This window comes from Cherax quadricarinatus, chromosome 42 (assembly GCF_038502225.1).
Source record: "Cherax quadricarinatus isolate ZL_2023a chromosome 42, ASM3850222v1, whole genome shotgun sequence".
In the NCBI taxonomy this organism is placed as follows: domain Eukaryota; kingdom Metazoa; phylum Arthropoda; class Malacostraca; order Decapoda; family Parastacidae; genus Cherax; species Cherax quadricarinatus.
Window position 1 is genome coordinate 19923260 of NC_091333.1, and position 12064 is coordinate 19935323.

General features: G+C 40.6%; 1 protein-coding gene across 6 annotated transcripts in view; it reads right to left on the bottom strand.

The window, feature by feature from the left end:
• The window catches only part of LOC128706052 (uncharacterized), a 964931-nt gene that overhangs the window by 26771 nt on the left and 926096 nt on the right, over positions 1 to 12064 (bottom strand). For 5 of the 6 annotated variants that reach the window (XM_053786547.2, XM_070093399.1, XM_070093398.1 and 2 more), the window contains one exon: positions 9889 to 10028. In XM_053786547.2, coding sequence (XP_053642522.2) covers positions 9889 to 10028 — 140 coding nt within the window. The remainder of the gene's footprint in view (positions 1 to 9888; positions 10029 to 12064) is intronic. The other variant, XM_053786548.2, reaches the window with a different exon arrangement.

Here is a 12064-nt window from a genome sequence, read left to right on the forward strand (position 1 = left end):
ATTGTTTTTTAAAACAGTTTGTGACAGAGCCAACTAGGGGAAATAACCTCCTTGACTTGGTTCTTGCCAGTAGGGAAACACTAATTAATAATCTTGAGGTTAATGATGAGCTTGGGGAGAGTGATCACAAATCACTCAGTTTTAACATATCATGGAATTCCCCTAATAATGGCAATCAAGTCTCCGTCCCTGACTTTCGCTTGGCTGATTTCATAGGACTGAAAAATTACTTAGGTGGGCTGAACTGGAATGACCTGACTAGGGGTCAGGTAGGTGGTGATGGTTGCCGATATGATGCTTTCCAGGGCATAGTTCTAGCTGCTCAGTCAAATTATGTTCCAAATAGGGAAATCAGATCAAACAAAAATGATCCTAAATGGATGAACAATAGATTAAAATATCTGATTGGTCAAAAGAGAGGCATATATAGGCAAATCAAAAGAGGAGAGGGGCAATTAAGAAATCGATATATTCAGTTAAAGAGAGAAATAAAAAAGGGAATTAGAAAAGCAAAAAGAGATTATGAGGTTAAAGTTGCAAGAGAATCGAAGACTAACCCAAAAGGATTCTTTCAGGTATACAGAAGTAAGATCAGGGACAAGATAGGCCCACTCAAAAGTTCCTCGGGTCAGCTCACTGACAGTGATAAGGAAATGTGTAGAATTTTTAACACATACTTCCTCTCAGTTTTTACACAGGAGGATACCAGCGATATTCCAGTAATGATAAATTATGTAGAACAGGACGATAATAAACTGTGCACTATTAGGGTCACAAGTGACATGGTCCTTAGGCAAATAGATAAATTAAAACCTAACAAATCCCCAGGCCCTGATGAACTGTATGCAAGGGTTCTAAAGGAATGTAAAGAGGAGCTTAGCACACCTTTGGCTAATCTTTTCAACATATCACTACAAACTGGCATGGTGCCAGATAAGTGGAAAATGGCAAATGTGATACCTATTTTCAAAACAGGTGACAGGTCCTTAGCTTCGAACTATAGACCAATAAGCCTAACCTCCATAGTGGGAAAATTTATGGAATCAATAATTGCCGAGGCAGTTCGTAGCCACCTTGAAAAGCATAAATTAATCAACGAATCTCAGCATGGTTTTACAAAGGGGCGTTCCTGCCTTACGAATTTATTAACTTTTTTCACTAAGGTATTTGAGGAGGTAGATCATGGTAATGAATATGATATTGTGTATATGGACTTCAGTAAGGCTTTTGACAGGGTCCCACATCAGAGACTATTGAGGAAAATTAAAGCACATGGAATAGGAGGAGAAATTTTTTCCTGGATAGAGGCATGGTTGACAAATAGGCAGCAGAGAGTTTGCATAAATGGGGAGAAGTCAGAGTGGGGAGGCGTCACGAGCGGTGTTCCACAGGGGTCAGTGTTGGGCCCCCTGCTGTTCACAATCTACATAAACGACATAGATGAGGGCATAAAGAGCGACATCGGCAAGTTTGCCGATGACACCAAAATAGGCCGTCGAATTCATTCTGACGAGGACATTCGAGCACTCCAGGAGGATTTGAATAGACTGATGCAGTGGTCGGAGAAGTGGCAGATGCAGTTTAATATAGACAAATGCAAAGTTCTAAATGTTGGACAGGACAATAACCATGCCACATATAAACTAAATAATGTAGATCTTAATATTACGGATTGCGAAAAAGATTTAGGAGTTCTGGTTAGCAGTAATCTGAAACCAAGACAACAGTGCATAAGTGTTCGCAATAAAGCTAATAGAATCCTTGGCTTCATATCAAGAAGCATAAATAATAGGAGTCCTCAGGTTGTTCTTCAACTCTATACATCCTTGGTTAGGCCTCATTTAGATTATGCTGCACAGTTTTGGTCACCGTATTACAGAATGGATATAAATTCTCTGGAAAATGTACAAAGGAGGATGACAAAGATGATCCCATGTATCAGAAACCTTCCCTATGAGGATAGACTAAGGGCCCTGAAACTGCACTCTCTAGAAAGACGTAGAATTAGGGGGGATATGATTGAGGTTTATAAGTGGAAGACAGGAATAAATAAAGGGGATGTAAATAGTGTGCTGAAAATATCTAGCCTAGACAGGACTCGCAGCAATGGTTTTAAGTTGGAAAAATTCAGATTCAGGAGGGATATAGGAAAGTACTGGTTTGGTAATAGAGTTGTGGATGAGTGGAACAAACTCCCAAGTACCGTTATAGAGGCCAGAACGTTGTGTAGCTTTAAAAATAGGTTGGATAAATACATGAGTAGATGTGGGTGGGTGTGAGTTGGACCTGACAGCTTGTGCTAACAGGTCGGTTGCCGTGTTCCTCCCTTAAGTCAATGTGACCTGACCTGACTAGGTTGGGTGCATTGGCTTAAGCCGGTAGGGACTTGGACCTGCCTCGCATGGGCCAGTAGGCCTTCTGCAGTGTTCCTTCGTTCTTATGTTCTTATGTTCTTATGTCAATTATTCTATTGTGATTATTCTATTGTTATTGTAATTATTATATTGCATTAAACTTAATATATCATGTGGTAAAAGTTTTTTTTTCATACTTTTGGGTGTCTTGCACGGATTAATTTGATTTCCATTATTTCTTATGGGGAATATTGATTCGCTTTCCGATAATTTTGGTTTACAATGAGCTCTCAGGAACAGATTAATATCGTGAACCGGGGGTCCACTGTATATGTACTAGGTATACAGGCCTAGCTGACATCAATGACATACTACTGTATAGAAAGCCACTTGTTATGCAGAGCATTTCAGGCAAATTAGGTCAGTTTTGTCCCAGGATACGACCCACACCAGTCGATTAACACCCAGGTACCCATTTTACTGATGGGTGAACATAGTCAACCAGTGTAAGGAAACATGTCCAATGTTTCCACCCCTTTGCCGGGAATCGAACCCAGACCCTCGCTGTGTGAAGCAACAGCTTTTGCCACCAAGCCATGGTGTTGTATCACATGTAAACTACATTATTTTTATACTGCATAAAAAGAAATAAAAATTTGAATTTGAACTTGGTTAATCATTCCTTCAATCCCTATCTAGGTTCCTAAGCGAAGGTCCGCTATTAATTTTGTACTACAGCTTAGTGAAGTTTGAAGATTCATGCAACTGTACATCACTGTCTTGCCAGAGGAGCACTACACTACAGTTAAAAACTGCAACATATCTCCACAACTTCAGAGCACAGGCGCTGCACTTTTAACCTCCAAGACGGCTCAAGTCTAGCTAACTGGTTTCCCTGAATCCCTTCATAAATGTTACCTCACTCACACTCTAAAAGTACATCAAGTTAAAAAAAAAACATTTGCCTCCACTCACTCTTACCTAGCATGCTCATGCACAATTGCTGGAAGTCTAAGCCCCTCACACACAAAACCTCCTTTACCCTCTCTCTCCAACCATTCCTAGGATGATCCCTACCTGGAGCGGCTGGTTACCCCACCTTCTTTCCACTACAGATTTATATGCCCTTTAGGTGTCTGAATGTGCATCAGTATAGTAGAGATAAGAATTGACTGTTTATATTATCAATGAAAAGATACACTTTTTAATCTCCCTACAGTTATTTCAACAGAATGTTTTCAGATGAGCTATATAGTCATACCTGTTGATTCATTAAGGCCACTGTCAGTAACCATGTCTTTATTGTAAAGTACAAAATGACAAGGTGATAGGGGGCAGGAACTATGAGTTTGCTCCTTCAAACACACCCAAGTAAATATAATACATGACCTTGCATACAACCCACATACATTACAAACAGCTGTTAAATGAATTTCCAAATACCTAAGTCTTTTTAATTTTAAGCACATACATACTACAAGCTAAATAGTTTTTGTTCTTATTTCCTTTCATCTCCATGGAGAAATGGAAAAGAATCTTTCCTCCATAAGCCATACGTGTCGTAAAAGGCAACTAAAATGCCGGAAGTAATAGGCTAGTAACCTCTTCTCCTGTATAAATTAGTTAATAAAGCTGGGATGTTTGAATGTGCATGGATGTGGTGCAGATAAGAGATGATTGCTAATGTTATGAATGAAAAGAAGTTGGATGTCCTAGCTCTAAGCAAAACAAAGCTGAAGGGAGTAGGGGAGTTTCAGTGGGGAGAAATATATGGGATTAAGTCAAGAGTATCTGAGAGAGTCAGAGCTAAGGAAGGTGTAGCAATACTGTTGAAGGATCAATTATGGAAGGAGAAGGGGAAGTATAAATGTATAAATTCAAGGATTATGTGGATTAAAAAAAAGGTCAGATGCAAAAAGTGGGTTATAATAACTGTGTATGTACCTGAGGAAGAGAGAAGTGTAAAGGGAAGGGTGAGAGAGAGAGAGAGATTGATTGATTTGGGGAGATTTTAAGCGAGTGTTTAGGAACCTTTGAACCAAGTGAGAAAGTAATTGTGGTAGGGGACCTAAATGCTAAAGTGGGAGAAATGGTTAGAGAGGGTGGGTAGGTAACTTTGGGGTGCCGGGTGTAAATGATAATGGGGGCCTTTGAAATTTGTATAGAAAGGGGTTTGGTAATAGGTAATACATACTTTAAGAAAGCAAAGCATAAGTATACAACTGATGGGTAGACTTCAGAATGTGCATGTTTATAGAGGGAACACAGATATCAGATCATTTTTTAATTGTAGCTACAGTAAGAGTAAAGGGTAGATCAGAAACAAAAAGAATGAAATCAGCAAGAGAGAGAGGGGAGAAGGTTTATATACTAGAGGAGGAGGCACTTAGGGTAAGATATAAACAACTATTAGATGAAAGATGGGCTAGTGAGAGCATAGGCAATGGCGTTGAAGAAATATGGGGTAGGTTTAGGAATGCAGTGTTGGAGTGTTCAGCAGAAGTTTGTGGTTGCAGGGTAGTGGGTGAGGGAGGGAAGAAGAGCGACTGGTGGAATGATCAGGTAAAGAGAGTAGTAAGAGAAAAATTTAGCATGCAAGAGGTTTTCACAAAGTAGAAGTGATGCAAGGAGAGAGGAATATATGGAGAGAAAAAGAGAGGTTAAGAGAGTGGTGAAGAAATGTAAAAGGAGAGCAAATGATAGAGTGGGTGAGGTGCTATTAAGTTTTGGAGTGAGATTAATAAGTTGATAAAGCCTAGAGAACAAATAGATCTGACAGTTAGAAATAGGAGAAGAGAGTTATTAGAGTTAGAGGTATCGGGAAGATCGAGGAAATATTTTGAGGAACTGTTTATGTTCATGAAAATAGGGAAGCTGTGATTTCATGTATTGGGCAGGGAGGTATAACATCTTGTAGGAGTGAGGAAGAACCAGCTGTGAGTGTGGGGGAAGTGCATGAGGTAGTGAGTAGAATGCAAGGGGGTAAAGCAGCTGGGATTGATGAGATAAAGACAGAAATATTAACAGCAAGGGGATGATATAGTTTTGGAGTAGTTGGTGCTTTTATTTAATAAATGCATGGAAGAGGATAAATTGCCTAGGGATTGGCAGAGAGCATGCATAGTTCCTTTGTATAAAGGCAAAGGAGAAAAAAGAGTGTAAAAATTATAAGGGAATAAGCCTGTTGAGTATACCTAGTAAAGTGTAAGGTTGATAAATTAGACACATGTGCAACTCTTGGGTATCTTTATTAAGGAAACGTTTCGCCACACAGTGGCTTCATCAGTCCATACACAGGAGAAACTTGAAGAACAGGAGGAGAATGAGGTAATCAGTCCCTCAACCTTGAGTCGATGTGGTCAGTCCATCAATCTTGAATAGAATACAGCATATGAGCGGAGAAGCAGCTTATAAACCGTAGGCAGGAGAGGTGCAGCAGCCGTAGGTGGCGTCACATTTGTCCATTGTGGAAGTAGGTCATGCCCAAGGGTTAGGCAAGTGAAGAATTCCCAAGTATTAAGATCCCAAGAAGTTGCAGTGTCTGATAAGACTGTAGATGAATGGTTCACAGAATTCTTCACTTGCCTAACCTTTGGGCACGACCTACTTCCACATTGGACAAATGTGACACCACCTACGACTGCTGCACCTCTCCTGCCTACGGTTTATAAGCTGCTTCTCCGCTCATATGCCATATTCTATTCAAGATTGATGGACTGACCACATCGTCTCAAGGTTGAGGGACTGATTACCTCATTCTCCTCCTGTTCAAGTTTCTCCTGTGTATGGACTGATGAAGCCACTGTGTGGTGAAACATTTCTTTAATGAAGATACCCAAGAGTTGCACATGTGTCTAATTTATCAACGTGTCGGTTTTGTGAACCATTCATCTACAATCCTGTCAGACACTGCAACTTCTTGAGATCTTAATACTTGGGAATTCTTCATTTGCCTAACCCTTGGGCACGACCTACTTCCACATTGGACAAATGTGACACCACCTACGACTGCTGCACCTCTCCTGCCTACGGTTTATAAGCTGCTTCTCCGCTCATATGTCGTATTCTATTCAAGATTGATGGACTGACCACATCGACTCAAGGTTGAGGGACTGATTACCTCATTCTCCTCCTGTTCTTCAAGTTTCTCCTGTGTATGGACTGATGAAGCCACAGTGGCGAAATGTTTCCTTAATAAAGATACCCAAGAGTTGCAGGTGTCTAATTTATCAACATGTCGGTTCTGTGAACCATTCATCTACAAAGTGTAAGGTAGAGTTATTACTGAAAGAATTAACAGTAAGACAGAGAGCAAGATCGTAGATGAACAAGGAGGATTTAGGAAGGGTAGGGGTGTGTAAACCAAGTGTTTACAGTGAAACATATAGGTGATCCATATCTAGATGAGGGTAGAGAGGTTTTTGTTGCATTTATGGATTTGGAAAAGGTGTATGATAGGGTAGATAGGGGTGGGCAATGTGGCAGATGTTGCCAGTGTATTGAATTAGAGGTTACTGAAAGCAGTAAAGAGTTTTTACAAGGATAGTGAGGCTCAGGTTTGAGTATGTAGGAGAGAGGGAGAATATTTCCCAGTAAAAGTAGGCCTTAGACAGGGATGTGTCATGTTACCATGGTTGTTCAATATATTTATAGATAGGGTTGTAAGAGATATTAATGCTCGGATGTTGGCAAGAGGTATAGGATTAAAAGATAAAGAATCTAACACAAAGTGGGAGTTATCACAGCTGCTCTTTGCTGATGACACTGTGCTTTTGGGAAATTCTGAAGAAAAGTTGCAGAGGTTAGTGGACAAGTTTGGTAGGGTACATAAAAGAAGGAAATTAAAAGCAAAAATAAGACAGAGTAAGGTGACGAGGATAAAAAAAATTGGGTAATGAAAGACTGGATATCAGATTGGAAGGCAGGAGTATGGAGGAAGTAAATGTATTCAGATATTTGAGAGTGGACTTGTTAGCAGATGGGTGTATGAAAAACAAGGTGAATCATAGAACTGATGAAGGGAAAAAGGTGAGTGGTGCACTGAGGAGTCTGTGAGACAAAGAACATTATCCATGGAAGCAAAGAAGGGAATGTATGAGAGTACAGTCATACCAACACTTTTATATGGGTGTGAAGCATGGGTGGTGAATGCTGTAAGGAGAAGGCTGGAGACAGTGTGGTGTGAATATAATGCAGAGAATCCATAGTTTGGAAATTAGGAGGAGGTGCAGGGTTAATTAACAGTGAACATAGGAAAGAGTAAGGTGATGAGGATAACAAAAAGTTTAGGTAATGAAAGACTAGATATCAGATTGGAAGGCAGGAGTATGGAGGAAGTAAATATTTTTTTTATTAACACACTGGCCGATTCCCACCAAGGCAGGGTGGCCCGAAAAAGAAAAGCTTTCACTGTCTTGCCAGAAGGGTGCTTTACGCTACAGTTTTTAAACTGCAACATTAACACCCCTCCTTCAGAGTGCAGGCACTGTACTTCCCATCTCCAGGACTCAAGTCCGGCCTGCCGGTTTCCCTGAATCCCTTCATAAATGTTACTTTGCTCACACTCCAACAGCACGTCAAGTATTAAAAGCCATTTGTCTTCATTCACTCCTATCAAACACGCTCACGCATGCCCGCTGGAAGTCCAAGCCCCTCGCACATAAAACCACCTTTACCCCCTCCCTCCAACCTTTCCTTGGCCGACCCCTACCCCGCCTACCTGCCGCTACAGACTGATAAACTCTTGAAGTCATTCTGTTTCGCTCCATTCTCTCTACTTGTCCAAACTACCTCAACAACCCTTCCTCAGCCCTCTGAACAACAGTTTTGGCAATCCCGCACCTCCTCCTAACTTCCAAACTACGAATTCTCTGCATTATATCACACCACACATTGCCCTCAGACACGACATCTCCACTGCCTTCAGCCTTCTCGCTGCAACATTCATCACCCATGCTTCACACCCATATAAGAGCATTGGTGAAACTATACTCTCATACATTCCCCTCTTTGCCTCCAAGGACAAAGTTCTTTGTCTCCACAGACTCCTAAGTGCACCACTCACCCTTTTCCCCTCATCAATTCTATGATTCACCTCATCTTTCATAGACCCATCCACTGACACGTCTACTCCCAAATATCTGAATACATTCACCTCCTCCATACTATCTCCCTCCAATCTGATATCCAATCTTTCATCACCTAATCTTTTTGTTATCCTCATAACCTTACTCTTTCCTGTATTCACTTTTAATTTTCTTCTTTTGCACACCCTACCAAATTCATCCACCAACCTCTGCAACTTCTCTTCAGAATCTCCCAAGAGCACAGTGTCATCAGCAAAGAGCAACTGTGACAACTCCCACTTTATGTGTGCTTCTTTATCTTTTAACTCCACGCCTCTTGCCAAGACCCTCGCATTTACTTCTCTTACAACCCCATCTATAAATATATTAAACAACCACGGTGACATCACACATCCTTGTCTAAGGCCTACTTTTACTGGGAAATAACCTCCCTCTTTCCTACATACTCTAACTTGAGCCTCACTATCCTTGTAAAAAATCTTCGCTGCTTTCAGTGTATTCAGATATTTGAGAGTGGACTTGTCAGCAGATGGGTGTATGAAAAACGAGCAGAATCATAGAATTGATGAAGGGAAAAAGGTGAGTGGTGCACTGAGGAGTCTGTGAGACAAAGAACATTATCCATGGAAGCAAAGAAGGAAATGTATGAGACTACAGTCATACCAACACTTATATATGGGTGTGAAGCATGGGTGGTGAATGCTGTAAGGAGAAGGCTAGAGGCAGCAGACATGCCCTGTTTGACAGCAATGTGTGGTGTGAATATAATGGAGAGAATCCGTAGTTTGGAAATTAGGAGGTGCAGGGTTATTAAACGTATTATCCAGAGGGCTGAGGAGGGGGTTATTGAGGTGGTTTGGACATTCAGAGAGGATGGAACAAAACAGAATGCCTTGCAGAGAGTATAAATCTGTAGTGGAAGGAAGGTGGGTTAGGGGGTCGGCCTAGGAAAGGTTGGAGGGAGGGGGTAAAGGAAGTTTTGTGTAAGGGGCCTGGACTTCCAGCAAGCATAAGTGAGCATATTAGATAGAAGCAAGTGGAGATAAATGGTTTTTATGACTTGATATGCTGTTGGAGTGTGTACAAAGCAACATTAATGAAGGGATTCAGGGGAAACCGGCAGGCCGGACTTGAATACTGGAGGTGAGAAGAACGGTGCCTGCACTCTACTCTGTTGCAGTTTTTTAACTGTAATGTACACATATCTCTAGCAAGACAGTGATGTAGTGAATGATGATAAAAGTGTTTCTTCTTTTGCGGGTCACCCTGCCTTGGTGGGAAACGGCCAACAAAACAAAAAAATATAAAAATATGTACATACTATACTATTCACTTTATGATTTTTACTAATGTTTTCAATGAAATTATCAATAGAAAAATGGGAAAATACAGTAAAAATATATGCAAGGAAACAGATGGGAAAATTGTGAAGTGTAGTTCACACCAACCTTAAACTTGAGTGCATCTCTGTCATAAGGTGAAGGTTGACAGTCAACAAGGGCTCTAGCTCTACCGATGAAAGGACCCGTGTATGGCTCTGCTTCCTCCCCAGACAATGATGATCGGTTGCTTCCTGATGCTGTCGCTGCTGCAATCATCATACCAATCAATAATCATCATATCATCCTATCAATTTCAGCAAGTCAGATAACTATTTTGACTCAATACTAATTTTATTTTATCCAAAAGTTGCTAAAGTATGGGTAAGCCAATTACCCTTATACAGTGTAAAAATAACAATTACACTTTAACCCTTTCAGGGTCCCCAGGCCCTCTCCCAGACTTGTTCTCAGGATTGCTCAAATTTCAAAAAAAAAAAAATCTTATGAAAAGATAGAGAATCTTTTCCTGATCATAATGACACCAAAAGTATGAAATTTGATGGAAAACTTATGGAATTATGCTCTCGCGAAGTTAGCGGTCTCGACAATGTTTATGCATCGGCGATTTTGCCCACTTTGAGCCCTATTTTCGGCCAATTCCAGTGTACTAGTTGACAAAAATCATAACTATTTCGCTAGAACTCCATTTTTTCTATCGAATGAATACAAGAAACCACCCATTTACCGATTTCAACTATCCAATACAGTGGTCAGAATTTAGCAATTTTGCCAATTTCACACAAATTTCAAAAGATGCCAATTTCCAAATAGGGTCCAGAATAAACAAGAAAGATATTCCTGGCACTAAAATAACATTTCCTCTGTTGATTAGTCACGTCCCCATGCTCCTCTTACATTCTTTTGCTTTCCACTTTGAATTTTTTATTCTCACAAAAAATAGATGATTTACTGTTATGCAGACTACTGCATTAGTGTAGAAATGGTATAACTAATATAGGCGCACTTGTGAAAGAATGTTAGACTCACCAGTTGACGTGTGTTGGACGTGTGGCATGATTTGTTTACTTTTGAACTTTGGTAAAAATTGAACATTTATGCTACTTTGAGCTCAATTTCAAGGTACAGTGGTCCCTCGATAATAGTCCGGCTCGATAGTCGTCCTGTTCGGAAATCATCACATTATTTTGTCCAAACAATGGCTCGCAAATGGTCCGTTGACTCGCTAATTGTCTTTCATCCTGGACGCGTGCTCACGGCTCTGACCACGTTGTCCTCCCTTCCCAGCCAGTGTGCCATTGTTTACCGGTGAGCAACTGTCCCCTCATAATATTCCATTCATTTTAGTGCTTGCAAGTGCTAAATAAGCTACCATGGCTCCAAAGAAATCTCCTAGTGCCAAGCCTTTGGTAAAGAAGGTGAGAAATACGATTAAATTTAAGAAAAACATCATTGAGCAATACGAAAGTGGCGTACATGTGGGCGAACTGGCCAGGATGTATAACAAATCCCATACAACCATATCTTCCATCGTGGCCAAGAAAAAGGAAATCAAGGAAGCTGTAGTTGCAAAGGGGATAAATATGCTGACAAAAATGAGATCACCAGTACTCGAAGATGTTGAGAAGTTATTATTGGTGTGGATAAACGAGAAACGATTAGCAGGAGATAGTCTTATGACGTCAATTATTTGTGAAAAGGCTAGGCAGTTGCATGACGATTTGGTAAAGAAATTGCCTGCAACTAGTGGTGATGTGAGTGAATTTAAGGCCAGCAAAGGCTGGTTTGAGAGATTTAAGAAGCATACTGGCATACACAGTGTGATAAGGCATGGTGAGGCTGCCAGTTCAGACCAAAAAGCGGCTGAAAAATATGTGCAGGAATTCAAGGAGTACATAGAGGCTGAAGAACTGAAACCTGAACAAGTGTCCAATTGTGACAAAACAAGCCTCTTTTGGAAGAAAATGCCAAAGAAGACCTACATTACTCAGGAGGAAAAGGCACTGCCACGACACAAGCCTATGAAAGACAGGCTGACGCTCATGTTCTGTGCTAATGCTAGTGGGGATTTCAAAGTGAAGCCATTACTAGTGTACCATTCTGAAAATCCCATTGTGTTCAAGAAAAAAATGTTATGAAGAGTAAATTGTGTATGTTTTGGAGATCTAATAATAAGGCATGGGTCACGAGGGAAATTTTCGTCGAGTGGTTCAATGAAGTGTTTGGCCCTAGTGTGAAGAATTACCTCCTGGAAAAGAAATTGGATCTCAAGTGCCTCCTAGTA